Below are 17373 nucleotides of genomic sequence, written 5' to 3'. Positions count from 1 at the left end.
TAAGCTGTTTCGGTTTGAGGTTTTCTGGGGGTTTTTTTAATGAAGGTATGTTGCTTTGAAAGGTACGTGTTTGCCAGAGTGTAATAGAAGAAGAGTAATTATGAGATAAGATAATACTGCTCCAATTCTCTCTGGACTGATTCATATAGCTGAAGACTCTGGGACACTGCCTAACATGTTAGAGTCTGTTTTGATTTAGAGAATTGCCTTTACAATTTAAAAAAAATATATAACATAAAACAATCAAAATGCAGGCAACAACAAGACTTTTTCCAAACTTGTGTTAAGATTTAAAACTTTATTTTGAATCTTTAGAACATCACCACAAACATGGAAACTACTAAACACAAATTACTTCATATCCAGTTTTAAAACAAAATATTTGCTAAAGAAATTGTAACACATTTTCATGACAACAATATACCTTAATATTTCATATCTACATATAAAAGTCATGCTTTTTAAAGATTAATTTTGGCTAGATTGCATTTTCTGGATGCTAAAATTCACTGTAGACCTTACATGTTTTAAATATTTTGTATATACATTTTAAACAGGTTATTATAGTGATACCACATTTCCAAATAAAACACAAAATGTAATAAAGCTTTATATTTTCTTTAGCCACCTTTTTTTTTCATATTAAAAAAAATAATTCTATATGTAATAGCAAAACAAACGCTTTAAACCAGCTCACGTATATGTTAAGATACATAAAATCTAATAGTATAAACTAAGATGGCAAGGCAAGGGTATAAAATATGCTCTCTTTTGAGTCTGTGGTCCTTGAATTATATTGCTTCTGTTCTGGCCTTGCTTTGATACATGCAAGTCCATGAAATACTTCATGGCTTATTATGTGGCAGGTGACGAGTCAACTGGGAACTAAAGGAAATGGTCCTCAAGCCTAATATTGGCAGCTACTTTTTTTATTTCCATCTTTGCTGTACAATTATTCTAATCTTGCTATGAGGCACATTCAAAAAAATGTCCAGGGCTAAATTTCAGCCTGTAATATCTTTGCAGTTGGTACTTTTTAAGTAATTAAGATCCCCTATATTGTACTTCTGCAAGATATTTTACTATGCAAATAATTCCTCCAGTTAAAGCAATAATGTTAAAAGGTTGTATATATAGATCTTTTTTTCTCTTTGAGATTCTATCATAATTCTATGCTGGCTGCTAAGGCGTGTGCCACACATGATGACCTTTGGCACCGGTGTGTTAGCATCTGAGGGCAACCTCTCTACTTTTGACCTCTATATGTGACTCATTATGCCTTAAGGTTGATCATTCTTCTGATTTTCTGGCTTCATCCATGGAATCCAATGCTGTGACTTTGAGTATCATCAGCCATTTTTTTTACAGAGTCGATGTACAAACATTTATAAAAGTCTTACTAAACATAGTGCTTTTAAGTGTTTTGCATCCCTGATCTGGAAATACCTTTTGATATATTGACAGACTGTCAAGAAAGATGCACTTGGCTGTAGAAGTCAAACCAGGCTTCTTTAAGTGTTTCAGGAACTACTTAAGAATGTGAAGAGACAATCTGACAAAACACAGAGTGAGCACTGGACTGTGACAGAGGAGATCTGCTTTTGTTCCTGGGTCTGCCACTATCTTGCTGGACAATCTACGTGCAGTTGTTTCCTCTCTGTGCCTCACTTTCACCACCTGAGAAGTTAAGATAATGATGTTGTCATTTTTGCAAAGTGCTTTGAGATTTATGGAGAAAGAGTATTGTGTAAGAGCCTGGAATTTACTGTTAATGAAGAGCATTAGCTTTTTGCATGCTCTTTCCTGTCTTCTCTTCTAATGCAATGAAGTAAACACAAAAAAAATTGTCTCTTTGAAATCAGTAGGAGTTTCACACTTGATTCTACTGGTGCCAGAATTTCTTCTGACTGAATGATAGAAGTTGTGCTCCTTTCTAGACAGCGCTAGTAGCAATTCATATGTATACTCTTACTCTACCTCTGAAACGTCTGCACATTTCTTACAAAACTGGAAGGTAAGAAAGCAATAACTCTGAAAGGAACAAGGTAGCAATTTTTAATGCAAAAACTGCATTTGAGCATCCCCTAGAAGATATTTATAATGCACTAGCATGCAGGCTAATAATATTAGTGCTCAACTTCATTTTCCCATGTTTCTTGACATAAACATTTACTAAAAATATGGTAGGCTCTTTTTGTTCGTTCAAAGCAGTTCCTAAGGTACAAATTGTGACTTACACAATTTTAATGTATTCTTTAAAAATTTTATGTGCTCATTTTATCTTAGATGGCCTTTGTTATCACTAGGATACATACTTCAGTTATTCATATTCGTTTTTAAAAAAGCTTTGTAGGGACATCCAGGACAGCTCACATTTTTTACTCTTTTCCACTTTCAAAGGTTTTGAGAAGAGCAGTTTCCCCTGACAGGATGTTTTAAGTAATGTGTTTTCTATTCTGAACTTTGTATTGCATTATAACACAGTCCTGACTGCAACTCTTAATATGCCAGATCCTAAAGTGCTTATCCCAGAAAACCTCCTTTTAGAGACTCTTGTGGGCACTAACTTCAGATACATATTTGGTTCTATAAATAGTCACAGCAGTTCAAATCATGAGTTTAAATGGCAAATATAAAATACTTCAGACAATATAAAGGCAATAGATCTCATAGTGCAGGAACATAAACCCTTCTAATTGGAATACAGTAATGTAAAGAAGTATCACTGAACTAATCTGATAATTTGAATAAAAACTTTGTATACTACGCCAATCCCTCTCCAAGGGTACCACCAGTTCAAAAGACATTCCATTCATACACTAACCACACCGTGTGTTCATTTAACCAGCAGCAGCATTACAGCTGAGTCTCTCCCACAGAGGCTTTTGTAGGGGACTCCGCAGTCAGTTCTCCCTGGGGAAGCTTTCTGGTTTTATATGTAACCCATTCTATCTGGCATTCTCCTCAAAGAAATGTCTGTTCTGAAATATATTTGAGCCAGAAGCTCAGGTCATTCTTGAAGCAATGAGTCCAGAAAACATGATCTCCAGCTCTCTTACAGGGACTGGCTTTTGCACAACCTTCAGTTAAAACACTGCATCACACTAGAAAGAAGTATCATGCTGGTGGGGTAGAGGTAATATCTATTCCTTTTGACTGATATCCCCACGCTTCCTTTTACTGTGCAATAGTTCTATTATTCAGCTGGTCCAAGACTATCTTATGCACACTCTCCAACCAGTCAATAGTGAAAATGGCACAGAATTGTTTATCCACAGCATTCTTGAAGGAAATGATTAACACCATCCAGCATGCATTTGTATGTTCTAGGTTTCTTCACAACTATGTCTTTGTTTTTCTTCTGATATTATACATGGCTTTCTCTTGCAATTATATGCAAATGGAGATAATACTAAATTGATTTTCCAAGTTTTTCATATTATGTGAATGATGAAAATTCTTTATTTTTGTAAATTACAAAATAAGGTATTCTGGGAAATCTTTTGTTTTCTTCCTGGTTTACTTTAATTGATTGCGAGAGTACTCATATTTTTATTTTTCAGGGTTTTTATAGCAATCACAGTACCTCGTTTTTTAAATTTCCAATTGTTTCTTTTAAAACAGATACTGATAAATAGGATCTTGTGTGGTTGTTTTCTGTGTATGGGTTTTACATGCGTATTTTCAGATGACACTTCATAGCTGACTTCTGACAGTGCAATTTCACATCACCACACATTTGCCTTTCAGCTTCTCCTTCCTTTTCTGTTGCTTGCTTTTTTTGCCATCAATTTGCAAACTCACAGTCCTGCGTTTCTCCAAGTTTAGCAATTCTTGGAATAACTCTTTCACATTGTGGTTCGTCTTGGCAGAGGTCTCCATGAAGGCACATTTCCACTTCTTAGCCATGGCTTCTCCGTCACTGCTTTCTACCTCTCGATTTTGGTTCTCATCATTTTTGTTCCCCACCAACATTATTGGAATGCTTTCTATGTCTCCTTTAATCTGACATATTTGTTCGTAGATTGGCTTGAGCTCCTCCAAGGACTGTCGGCTGGTGATAGAGTAAACCAAAATAAAAGCATGTCCTTTAGAAATAGAGAGACGTTGCATGGCTGGGAATTGATGGCTCCCTGTAGTGTCAGTTATCTGCAAAGTGCATATGCTCTTATCACAGCTGATCACCTGCCGATAGGTGTCTTCAATGGTAGGGATGTAGCTCTCTCTGAAAGTGCCCTTCACAAATCTCAAGACCAAAGAACTTTTGCCCACTCCTCCAGCTCCAAACACAACTACCCTATAATCATTGCTTTGCTCAGGCATGCTTCTCCGTGTGCCACTTGCTCAGCTAGGGCAGAAAACCTAGGAGAGAAAACAACAAGAACAAGAAGACAGACATTAGTACAGGTACATGTGTAGAGTGCATGCTGTGGTATGTTTCCCAATAAGAGAAATAAACATGATGTAAATGATGGCATACTAGTTGTAGTAGTTTAAGAAGTCTTGCAGGGGGTCACAGAATGATTTATTTCAGTAGTAAATTTAGGGTTCGCAATCCAGTCTGGACTGGTAACAAAAGACCATCTTCATCACTTCATGGCTGATTTTAAAATACCTCATGTGTTTCAGTATTTTTCCTACTGGACTAAAATTCACAGAACTAAAGTGTTGCATCTGGAAATTTCAACAAGGCCAAGGCCTGAACAAACTGTAGAAAGGGAATTACTCTTCTGTATCTAAAATAGGTCTAAAATAATAGTTGAAACAGATCACTGTACAGGTGTATGTTAGTCAATTACTCTGAATATTCCAGTTCTTCAGTAGTTAAGGAATTTATCTCCACTACAACTGGACTACAGTTCTGAGTGGCAGCTAAGATATATTTGTAGACTATTCAGCAACAGCACCTACTGAGCTTTGTTTTTAACTCCATGGGAATGTGTGTCCCATTTCAGTCTGTTTTGCCACTGGCATTTCGGGTCAAAGAGTACATTTTGATAAACTCAGATTGTTCACGTTCAGTCTGCCTTTTCATTCCAATATTTGTCTTGCAGCAGAGGATATTTGACACGAGACTGGCTGTACTTAGCAGAGAGGTTCTGCAGACGTATTCATAACATTTGTAGTGGCTTGTGTTGCCAAGGTTGGCAAGTGCATGTGTCAAAGGTCACAAAATTCTGTGATTCCTGCAGTCAGTTCCCTTTGACAAAACCCACTATATAGTAGGACCACAAATATTGATGAAATTGTTAAATAATGGAAATGGTAAAAGTTTTCACATGTTCGCAAGCTGTAGCTGTTTTAAAATTCATTGAAATAAAAGCGAAGATGAATTTGTGCTTGCATCAGTAGCAGCTCAATGGGTACACAGCACATACAAGCCTTTTTATATTTAGTGAGATTTAAGCAAATAAACACTAAAAAATTGAACACTAAAAATTGAAGAGAGCATAGGATATTGTTACTTTTCAGGCCAAATCTAGATATATAAGGGATACACATGGAAAAAACTGCAAAATTTGCTGCATCTGTGCTTGTTCTGAAGGAAATGGGCAGGTTTTATAGGGAACTTTGCCCAAGTGCCTTAATGGCACCAAGTGGTTAAATTTGCCTGTTTCAATTTTGCAGTAGCAGTAGCAGTAAATCCAGAACAACCCAAAGAATTTCTTTCCTTTTGAAAGAAAGCCTTCAAGTTATTTCTTCAATGCAGCAGAAGGAGTGACTGCATTGCAGGGAGTGATTTTAAGTTACCTTTTACCTGTCCAGCAGCAGGACAATACTGATGCCATAGAGGTATGGCTGTTACTGGACCCGCCCATGCCCTCATCCCAGTTGCAAGCTCATGCCAAATTTTCTTTTTCTGCATTTTGATGCTGTTGCTCTTTGTGCCAGTTAGGCTTAAGCTAAGGCAATGCATGCTGCACTAATGTCTACAATTTGTTATTCAGACATATCCTGATGTTGTTATCCTTCTTGTCCAGGGCACCCTACAGCGTCCTCATTTTAATGTCTGAGTAAGCTGAAAACATCTGTCTTTACATAATATGTCGGGTGAAAGGGTTGTACTTCCTCATCTGCCATACCATAGGCAGAATAACCAGTGCAACTGGGGATGGTGATCCTGAGGCAAAGTGCAGGGCTGCCGCAGCTCTGTTTACCCAGCCTGGCTTCAGGCAGAAGGCAGCTTCACCCCTTCCATCTCTCCTGTGCTACATTCACTGTCACTCTGAGAGGCTTGTTTAAATATAGGAAAGACTGATAAATAAGAGTGTTCATCCTGAGGCAATGAAGCAAAATTGTTTTTCTGACAGCAGAATTCAAGGACTGGAAAGGAAAAGTAGCCTCAGAAAAAACACTTATGTGTGTGTTTATAGAAGAGGTAAAACCCTCTGAGGAACAGAGAAAATGAGTGAGCAGCTCATGATGTTACGAAAGAAAGGAAAAAGAGTAGCTGCAAAAAAATGAGGAGAAAGAAGAGGAAGTTTCTTTCAGCATAATGCTGTTCCATTCAGAATAAACCTGTATATAAGAGCTGCAGACATGCAAATTCTGAACAGTCGTAGAGCTTATAGTAGTGGATGACTGCACAGAATGAGCTACCATAAGAATTGTAGTTTAATAATTTCTTGTGAGTAAAAAGGCAAGAGAGCAAAATCTGTGAATTCCACCTCAGAAGCAGCTTAAGCACTGCACAATCATATTATATATAGCCTATGAACTGCAGGACTAGGGGAAAAAATGCACTATGTACATTTTTTACTAAGAAAATCGGCGAAATATGGAGTAAAGAAATAAAATTTTAAAAGCTAGCTGAGTGCACTCCTGCTCTATTACACTGCATACTTGAAACATACTCAGAAATCTTCAAGAAAACTGACACAGATGGTAGCCCAAAAGATCGACGAAATTGAAATGGGGCACTTAATGCCCTGAATTACTAAGCATACAGAAAAATTCTAAGGGATCTTGAAACAGCATACTAACAGTCTTCAAAACATAGCAAATTGTTGCAAAGATGGAGAGTGTAGTGGAAAAAAAAAAGAGTTCATGAGCATACATTGTAGAAGAGATTCACATTAGACAATAGGAAAACTTCAGAGTGGTAAGAATAGCAGACCTATTGTGTAGGAAGGTTTTGCAGATATTCTTTAGAAATTACCATAGTATCAAAGGGTAATTCCAGCTGGAAGGGACCTGAGTAGGTTTCTGGTCCAGACTGCTCATCACAGCTGGGTCAGCCATGAGAACAGAGAAGGTTGTTCTGTCATGTACAGATATGAAAATCTCCAATCTTTCACACAGTCTCTCTGGGAAACATGCTCCAATGCAAAATTATCATCAGGATGATTTTTTTTTCCCTTTATATCTTATCTAAATTACTCTCTCAACTCATACCTGTTGTCTCTCCTGCCAGCATCCATTGTTGTGAAACGTGTGACTCCACCTTTTTGATGGCTTTTTTACTGTAGGTGTTGAGGGATACACTTTGCTGTCCCTTGAACTGTGCATTCCCCAGGCTGAACTGGCGCTGGTCCCTCAGCCTGCAGAGCAGGACAGCGCCGCAGCTCTGGACACCTCGGAGCCCTCATCAGCACTTGCTCCAGTTCATCCGTGTGTTTCCCCTACTGGGGGTGCCCAAACCGGACAAACTACATTGCTGATGTCCCGTGAGTGCTGAGCAGAGGGGGATTATCACCTCCCTCAGCCGGCTGGCCATGCTGGCCATGCTCCTGTTCGTACAGACCAGGGCACAGGGTGGCTTTGCTGCTGCCGGGGCACTGCTGGCCATGACCAGGTCACTGCCCAGTACAGCCCCAGGACCATCTCCACAGAGCTGTTTCTTCCCAGCCTGGGTGACTGCAGAGGAGCAGCAACCTTAGTAACTGTTTGGTCTGTCAGTCCTAAAGATCCTCAGTTTTGCCAAAATAAAAATTACAGATTTTTCTGAATTCATCCTGCTTCAGAACTAAAAGAAAGAACACAACTCATTCAAGTCTTTATGATCACACTGGGTAAAAAATTGCCCGAATGTTTTTTATCTTTTTTTTTGTGTTCTCTGTGTGGATCTGGCCAGAGAATCTTGTGCAGTGACAATCATTCTGTATGAATGTGGTGCACTTGAACATGAGTGTTCATTTGTTAATGCTTACTAATGTTTCTTTGTCTTAAAATGTGTTAACTGAGACATACAGGAGAACAAAATAAAGTATGGCATTATTTCATCAGCTTATGGCATTCTGGCCAGTAAGGGTATGGAAAAATTAACTTGAAAGAAGTCTGACTTTTTAGATGTACAAGATCATTTCTGATTCAGAAAACCAGTCTGTTTCATAATCCGCACAGAAAAAATAGCTGCTTTTTACATGTTAAAATGGACTTATTCTGTAACGAAGGTTCATTTGCTGCCTTTGCTTTCACAAACTACTTCTGTGAAAGTATCTATCATCCTCTAAAGTGTCAGTTTATCAACACTATCCCTACTTGAAAAGCCAAATCACTTTTCATAACATACGTTCGTACCCTTCATTTTGAATTGTCGGATTGCACAGTTCAGCAGACCAGTGAGTCTGTACCTCTGCTGACTTATCTCTGTTTTCTGCAGATGCTCTGATAGCACAAAGCTGGAGTTGCTCTAGTTCAGCTGCTGCAGGTGAGCTTGATGGGCTATTCAGTGGGGCAAACCACTGCCTCCAGTTCAAACTCAGCTGCAGACTTTTATGTTAGTCTTCATGCTTTCCCTAGTTATTTCTGACATGCCAGGTGAAAGAATTGAAGGGTTTTTCTGACAGAAGGATAAGGTTCAAGGTCTGAGTAATTGTGACATAAAATCACTTATTTTATTATGTAGTGGGAAAAAAATATGCATTTTAAATGTTTAAGAGGTGCCTCGTTACAGATTATGCTCTTCATAGTTTAAACTCTTAATGTTCTTTGGCTGACTAATTAATTACATCTGGGTATATTAGAATTCACTAAATCAGTGTCACTGATCCTGTACTTAGCCACTGGATCTCCACACTTCTCTCTTATCTTTAACTGGGATTTTTTATAGTCTAACTTTTCTATCAATTGTATTTATGACTTGCCTGTCATGTTTGTATTTAAGCTATAGATAACATAGGCAAAAGGTATACGAAGGCTGAAAAATACCTTCTGAAAACTAATCTACTTGAATATCTACCCACAGAGTAACATGAGATTAGAATCTCACAGCTGGTGAACTCTTCCAATTTATGCTTGAAAATGGGCACAGAAAAAAAAACCCTATCTCCAATGTTTCCAGTCTTGGGTTTTGTTGCAGCAGTTTTCACCATTTTTATATTGTTAGACTACCATGAAATGTCACAAGTTGTAAGTTTAGTTGATATATTTTACTAGATTGTGTCTTTTAGTGTAGCATTCATTTTACAAAACAGTATGATGTTACCTTTGTTTTCTGGAGTCAGAGGCTTTGACTGCACCTTAACTGATCCAGTTTCTTGAGGTCTTATGATGTCCTACTGAGATGTCATTCTGATATGAAATTCAACAATTTTCAGATGCTGTATATTAATTTCCTGAAAGCTCTTTTTCCTCAGGTAAAACCATTTCATGTCACTCATGGGTTTGTTTTTTTTTTAACTCTAAGGCAATGTCTCTGTTGATATTGTCATTGTTATTGTGAAAAACCAATAAAGTACAAGCAATGCACGTAGTTCAAAATCTTGCCTCAATTTAAATTAACAGTCCATGAGGCTATCCAGTGGTGACACCACTATACAAAGATACAGGGTACAAGGTGAAGAATGTAGCTATAGATGAGATGGATTTCAACATGGCTGTCAGATTAATGTCCATTTCCCAATATCAAAGGCCAAAAATGTCACATTATTTATATAAAAGAAGTCAAGAGAGATCTGCAAGTAACTTTTTCTCAATTTGCTGATAAACAGACATTTCTCAGGGAGTATTTTCACCATACCTACTAATGCACTTTAAGAATGGGGACTCTTCTGCTTCCAGTGCCTTCATCTTTTAATGTAAGACTTGCTTTTTCATTCCATTTCTTTGCTTGTATTCTTTGGTCTTTTCAAGTCAGTGGAAAGTTGGACACAGTGGAAGACCAAATGATAACTGGCAAGACAGCTTTTTCTTACAACATGAGGTTCTAGACCATATGGAAAGAAGGTTTTTATTCTCATGTGGAACAAAATGTTCTTTGAAAGTCTGCTTCTTGATGATCAGCTAGTGTAAATCATGATTTTTTTTTTCACTGCATAGATGCAGTAGCAGTTTTCATTTGTGTTGTTCTCAACTATAGTTGGAAAGAAAAGCATTTATAGCTTTTCTCTCCAGTTATAGAAAGATGACCGGAGAGATTTCATTAGGGAATGGCATCTTCTGCAGAAAAAAAAATATTGTGTCAAAAACCTGCTGCTTTTCTCTGACACATTGTCCTTTTTGCAAAATTTGCTTGATTATCTGAAAGGGACAACATCGGACATTTTTCTTATTCAATATACTCATAGAAACCAAAAATTCAAACTACAAGTTCAATTTTTTTAAACTGAAACAGATTTCATTTTAGAGCTAGGTTCCCTACAATGTTGAAAATGTTTGAATTGGCATGGAAAATTAATAATTTAGAATCTTTAAAATGAAATTAACTTTACAAAATCATTCAGAGAGGTTCCCTAAGAGGTTTTATTGGTTTCCTTCATGCTCCTGGCCTAAAATAGAAGGGAAATAGAAAGGACAGGAGGCTTTTAGATCAATTCGTTGTAGTTTTTTTCTGCATTTACAGAAAGAGACTATTGTCCAAAGAACATTTGTATGTAAAGGAGAGAGAATCCACCCTCTATGCTGTCCGGCCATCACAGGTGCTGTGTTCTGCTTTAGCAAACTGTCATATTGTCATCAACAATATGACTTATGTTGAAATCTCATTCCCAAAACAATGCCTTTTCAAAATTGTTTGAAACCCCATGGAACCCTTGGTAAAAGAAAAAAAAGTCCCACATACATAGTTGTCACTGTAAGAAAATCTTTACTAGTTCTTTGGCTAACATACGGCCAGCAGATGTTGTGGCAGAAATAGTTTTGCTAGGCAGGAAAGAACTGGAAAAAGAAAGGGGAGATAAGTAGGCATGCTTCCTGTAGGAACAACAGACAGCAAAGGGTTTTTGGAACTACGCTTAACTAAAGAGGCATTGCTTGTTGAAGAAGGCAGTACTGATGGCAGAAGAATGAATGACACAGAAGGATCTATTGATTCCCTTCCCTGCCGAGGGTTCATGTGCAGAAAATGCAGAAGGTGCTGGACCTGATCCAACAAAGAGCTTTATACATTGGCATACACTGAAATTGTTTGCTCTGTTGTTTCCTGAGAGCTTTCAGAACTAACCCTTTAGTAACAGATATGTACTAATGAACCATTACTGTAAAACAAGATTCAGCTTCATTGAAAAGACTTACCATGTAGAAAAACCCCACCTTACTTTCGTTTAGCATCAGAAATATTATGCTAAATTTATCCAGGATGGACACGTGAATACACTTACCACATGAAAAAACCCTTACTTTCATGCAGAAAAAGAAATACTATGCTAAGCTTATCCAGGGTGGACAGGTGTCCAATTGGTTGTCACTTTCTATTTAGTGGATTGGTTAATCTTAAAACTAAAGAGAATTTAATGACAGTTCCTGTCTAAATTCAGGCTTTGTTTTAAGCGTTTTAGATACTTCATTGATTCATCTATTTGAGCATTTTGGTAAACCAGTGTCTTAATCTTTAAGTGCTTATTGTCAAAACTGAGAGAGAAATTACTCAGAAACCTTTCCGTATGTGTAGTTAGGTATTCATTAATGCACACATAGAAATAAAAATGTCAAAATAACAGCATTGTATTCAGCTCTCTTTGGAACTGATTTTTTTAAGTTTTCTTCCCAACTTAACTAACCAAATACTGTAGTTTTTCCTCAATTTTCAGTAGATTTAGTTTAACTGAGTAAAGATGGAAAGATCAACTTACAACATTGTATGTTTGTCTATCAACAAGTAGGACATAATGCCATTGGACAGAGCAGTATGATTATAAACTGGAATTTGTCACTCATACAAATGCAGGATCAGAGACTCAGCATGAATTTTCAGCCCCTCTGGTTTCTAATAGTAGAATCATTTTTGGTATTGAGCAATGACTTTACATGTTGCAGTGAACTTCTGCTTCTCCAGATGTACACTGGAAAAAATGGGTTCTGAGTTATGGATAATGGTATTATTTTTAAGTTTTCCTGAATGGAAAAGTACAAAGCACTAAAAAACGAAAACAAAAAACAAAAACAAAACCAAACCAAACCAAACCAAAAACAAAAACAAAAACAAGAAAGAACATTTCCCAAGAAATCATTTTACTTTAGAGGTTGTAAATGATTCTATATATTGTGAGAGTCATGATAAAATTCCCAGCATAGGCAACAAGCTATTTCCATGTAAATATATCTATTTACACAGAAGAATAGTGAATTCATGGAATTCCACTCAGCAGAGGAAACTCTGAAGACAGATGGCCATTTTGCCTTTCACTGTAGTTCTCTATTCCATAGCGTTAATTTGAGACTACGTATGTAAATCTTCTGTAGAAGCAAAATTATTAAAGGTTAAGTGCTTGTGACTTCCTGTGCTATAACACCTGTAATTAATTTTCCTTGCTTGTCTGGGAAGGACAGCTAGATTGCTATCCTGACCACTGAAATATTTCTGATGGTCTTATACAGCCCAAATAATAATGGCTTAAACAGAACATTTTGCCACTGGTTTGTTGGTAATAAGTTAGGAATAGGTTAATGCAGTGGGTTTCAGGACCCAAAATGATCCCTGACAATTAAATGAAAAAATGTAATACCATCATTGATATGCTTCCAGACACTAGTAAAAAGCCTGTTCTTCTACTGAAATTTTTCTGCAAATCAGAGTGCTTTGAAAAACAGTAATTAAATTGTAAGTGTGGGGTACAATATAATAATAGCAGCTTTCTGATAGTTTATAAATGTTCATCACCCCAACTTCCAATACTTTCAGTTCTGAAGACAGGTAGGTTTAGCCTTAAGAGTAGTTTTTTCTGGACTCATGTTTCTTTTCCTTGTAGCATTAAACAAAATTATAAAAATTATATCCTGAAGAATAAAAAATACTGATTAACACATGATAGCATTGTAAGATTTGTGTGTACAGATGGGGAAAGTGGTAATGTTATTTATTTGGGTTAACCACAATATTTTATAGCTATTGATAGTAGCTAGTATTTGATGATTCAAATAATTAAATCTTTCAGAAGAGATAAAAGTTGTCAGCTTAAATTTTCAGGGAAGAATATAAAATAAACAAGAAAAAATAAAAAAGGGCAAATGTTCTTTTCTTAGCTTCAGATTAATTTTAAGTAAGAGCTACTGGGCATTTTGGGAAGGAAACAGCTGCAGCCCAGGAATGGATTTGCCCTTTTCATACCCTTTCTTTAATATGTACATATTTTGAATGAGGACATTAAAAGGCTGACATAACTTCACTTTTAAGACATCTTTTCAGATGCAACTGAAACCAATTTCATTACCTGCAGTCAGGCTGATGCTGACTGGATTTTCCTGCCATAGCATTTTGCAGACCTGCATAGCCAGAGAGACTAATTTTAATCTAAACAAATTTAGATAGAGAAGCTTAACTTTCAACTTAAAGTTATTTTCTCAAGAGGAGGTGCTCATGAACTCAGTGTGAGTCAAAAGTGCATTTATCACAGACTTGACACACATTTTTTCACATTTTGCTCTTGTCTTTCTTTGATACCCATCTCAAAAATTATTCTGTTATCAATATTTTCCGGTTGAAAAATAATGAATATTTGTTTTCTCAAAAAGGCAAATTAGAGCACTCTGTTTCAAGTAATATATACAGCTGCATTGACACTCAGGGAGTCTTTTCCACTTCTCTTCCAGCAGTAGAGTGAGATAATTTAATGCACGTTTAATTTTAATGTCACAATAAGAATGCAGTGCAAGTATCTGTTTGCTGATACTTGGAAATATTCGTATGTAAAGTAAAAGTACCAAATGGAAAAGAAAATCTCCAGAAATATTTTTTCCTGGTATATTTTTGGAAATTTCTCATCTTAAAGGGAAATTAATATTGCTAATATCCGTGTTTTACAAAATTGTCATTTTTTGTCCTCTACTTAATATTGATTATTGCTCAATTAGTCTTAGTAATAAAAAATATTAAGGGGTAATTCACAAACATTTGGAATCAGTCTAGATACCAAACCAAATGTCCCACAATGAATACTGTTTCAGCTTACGTGTACAAATGTCCTGATACTCACTCAAAATGTGTGAGATGGAACATTTAAATGCAGCTTATTACATATTACAGAAGAGTTACTGAGGAACACTGTGAATTGGATACAATCCAATGCAGTGTATAAATCAAAACCATTAAAAAAAGAAGAAAAGGTTAAGTTTATAAACATAAGGAATGAGAGAAAAAGGGATTATGGAATTGAATGCAGTCTTTCCACAGGAGCATCTTTGAACCAGAGTATTGTTTATTGCACATTTATTTTTAAAAATTAATATTGGGAGCCATAGCACATACTCTGTCATAATGAAAGTCTAAGTCTGATTTTTCACACATGATGCTCTACATGGGCAGCTGTGTTGGCTAACATAAGAGAAAGCCAGAAAAGAAAGTTATCAGGTGATCCTCAAAGGAAACTAGAAACAGTGCTGGTACTGACTTCAGGAACAGCAGTATCAGTTTATATATAGTCTGCTATTTTTATTGGTACTACAGAGACTGCAGTGCTAGTGTAATATAAGCATGACCACTTGGCCAGAAGGAGCCTCTGAACTCCAATCAACTTCCAAAGAGCTCTGCTCTGCACTATGAAAAAGGGGTATTACTCAGCCTGAGGTTCATCAGGGCTGGTGAGTCTGCTGGTGTAAACACTAGTGCAGCACAGTGCAGATATATGCTTTCATCTGACTATGTGAGTTATGTGGAAAACTGTATTTCCAAACATCTTGACTCACTTGCAAAGGGACTCTCTAGTGCAGACAACTTCCAGAGAAAAGTAAAAATGGTATTTAGTACTGAAAGACACTTTCTGGATTATCAAATCCAATGCCTTGCCCTTGCAGGCAACCATTCCACATAATCCCTTCTATCAAGCTACAACTAAAAAGCATTTAAGATGTTTTCTATATATTACTTCAATCAGAATGTAATTTAAGGACCTTCGTGCTCTAATGGTTTGAAATCTTCCAGTCTGAGTGTATTCACAGCCCATTTATACCAATTCTTCTCTCTTACCGGAGAGAAATAGCTGTACATCACGCTCATGCCTCCGGATCCATGGGACCATTGATTTGCAGCTGTGTACTATAACTTGCTCCATGTTTGTATGGTTCTTCATGCAAGAGCTGCAGAAATGTAGTGTGTGGTGTGTGAGAGAGCACGAAGCTTGGGGGAAGACCATATTTCATAGCTCCAGAACAATGGCACAAAACCCATTCTGCATTAATTGGGATCTACTGCATTTAGTAAGGACAGATGGACCCCAGAGAGCAGCTCCTGAGCATAACTGAAGTCCATTAGCCAGAAAAGTAAAAAAGGGAGGGGGGCAAGACAAAATAGTCTTTTTTATCCAGAATTTAAAATGTTGAGACCTGCAAACATTCTAGATAAGGGTAAACTATAAAGCTTGGCAAAGGTACAACAGCAATCAGTTTCATCAGCTTTGTTTACCTCTAAATGTATGTGGGTGTACATAGCTGTACACAGCTTACATAGCTGTATGTGTGTGCATCTATAAACAGGCATATATGTGTTCACCTACTAGGTACTCATGAAAACAGGACATTCAGAAAATTCTTTAAAATTAAAATACATCCAAATTTGTAGCTCCATTCTGTGCTCACCCTTCTGTGGCTGACTGGTGCAGCAAACAGCATCCCACATTTTATGGGGAAGATAAAAAGACAGAAGGTGTTATCAAATCTGAATTCAGCAGCTCTCAGGCACTTGAGATGGTCTTCATGATTTATTTTCTTTCATTCAGTTGGGAGATGGACAATCTACTGAAAAAAAATTCCTGCCTGTCAGTGGGATGCTGCAAAGTTGTATCTGTCTCAGAGAAAGAAACACCTTTTGTTATTTTATTCAGACTCCACATTTTTGCATTCTTCTATCAGTTAAGTTAAAATGTAGCTTTCATTTAAAAAACCAAAAATATTAATCTCTCCTTAAGCCACTGCAGTGGCAGCACTATAAACTAGGGCAAAATTCAGCACATTGAGTTTTAATGAAAGAAAGCTTGGAAAAAAGGTCATTACTAGCATCCCAGCACACAGAAAAATGATACTGTTAACTGGCCAGTTTGCCTATGACCAGCGTCTGACTTCCTTGCCAGCCTCAGTTTACAGCATGCCATGTTCTCTGCCTAAGCTATTAGCTTAGAGTAAATCTTGCAGTTGTAACTCATGCAAAACTCTATCGACTTCAGAGAAAATTTTGCCCGAGTGAGCACTGTGGATTTTGGTTGAAGAAAATGAAGACCTCTAATCTCAGTGCAAAGCTATGCCTATTGTACAAGATAGTATAGAAAAACAGTGGAAAAGAATTTACCTGTGTAGGAACAGAAAGCTTCAAATGCTCTTCAGTTTCTGCCTGTCATTGCACCAGCTCTTCTCCCGCTCTGTCCTGGGCTCCCTCCACCAGAAAGAAGCCCCTGTCTTAATCAAGGGGGCTGCAGCCTCCCTTTGCGCCCGGTGTTGGCTGCTGCCCGTCCTCTGCTCCCGCGGCTCCGCTCCCCTCCCGCCTGCTCCCAGTACCTGGGTCGCGGATAATGCTGTTGTTGGCTGGATCGCAGCCTCTCTCTTTCTGCTTTTACGGACAGACTGACTCCAGCCTCTGCTAGTGCTACTGCCTAAATGGCGACTGCAAAGCTCATCTAAGCTTTTAACTGCCACCTACTGAATAGTTGTGGAATACATATATGTATAGGTATATATACATATAAGCTGTAATTTTCTGGTTTTCTCAACCAATGTAGTAGATTTTTACAATTAGTCTCTAAAGCCTCCAAACATCCTACAGTTTATCATTTAAAGCTGTAGATAACATTAAACTGTGCTCACAATTCTCCCTTTCTTTCAGCACTGAAACAGAGAACAGGCCTGTCTCTTTAACTTAAAAAAGCTTACAAAGCCTTTGGTGAGGCTAATCCCCAGGGCAAAAACCAGCACAGCCCTATTCAGATCAATGGAGCTGTGCTGATTTTTATTAGTTGGGAATTTAATTCCTTAGGTCTCATATTTATTCACAATAAAAAAAAACAAAAAAAC

General features: G+C 37.2%; 1 protein-coding gene across 1 annotated transcript; it reads right to left on the bottom strand.

Moving 5' to 3' along the window:
- Positions 1 to 1071: 1071 nt before the first annotated feature.
- On the bottom strand, positions 1072 to 17108 carry DIRAS2 (DIRAS family GTPase 2). Its single transcript, XM_010399980.4, has 2 exons — positions 16655 to 17108; positions 1072 to 4362 (listed from the first exon to the last, which is right to left on the bottom strand). Exon 2 carries the CDS (start codon positions 4321 to 4323, stop codon positions 3724 to 3726), a length of 600 nt encoding a protein of 199 aa, XP_010398282.1. The 5' UTR covers positions 4324 to 4362; positions 16655 to 17108; the 3' UTR covers positions 1072 to 3723.
- Positions 17109 to 17373: the final 265 nt, after the last annotated feature.

The sequence above is a fragment of the Corvus cornix genome, chromosome Z (genome assembly GCF_000738735.6).
Source record: "Corvus cornix cornix isolate S_Up_H32 chromosome Z, ASM73873v5, whole genome shotgun sequence".
Taxonomy (NCBI): Eukaryota; Metazoa; Chordata; class Aves; order Passeriformes; family Corvidae; genus Corvus; species Corvus cornix.
This window is presented reverse-complemented; position numbering and strand designations above follow the sequence as displayed.

Bases quoted from the DNA above. Each gene is read 5' to 3' on its own strand.
- DIRAS2 (XM_010399980.4), bottom strand. From the start codon at position 4,323: ATGCCTGAGCAAAGCAATGATTATAGGGTAGTTGTGTTTGGAGCTGGA.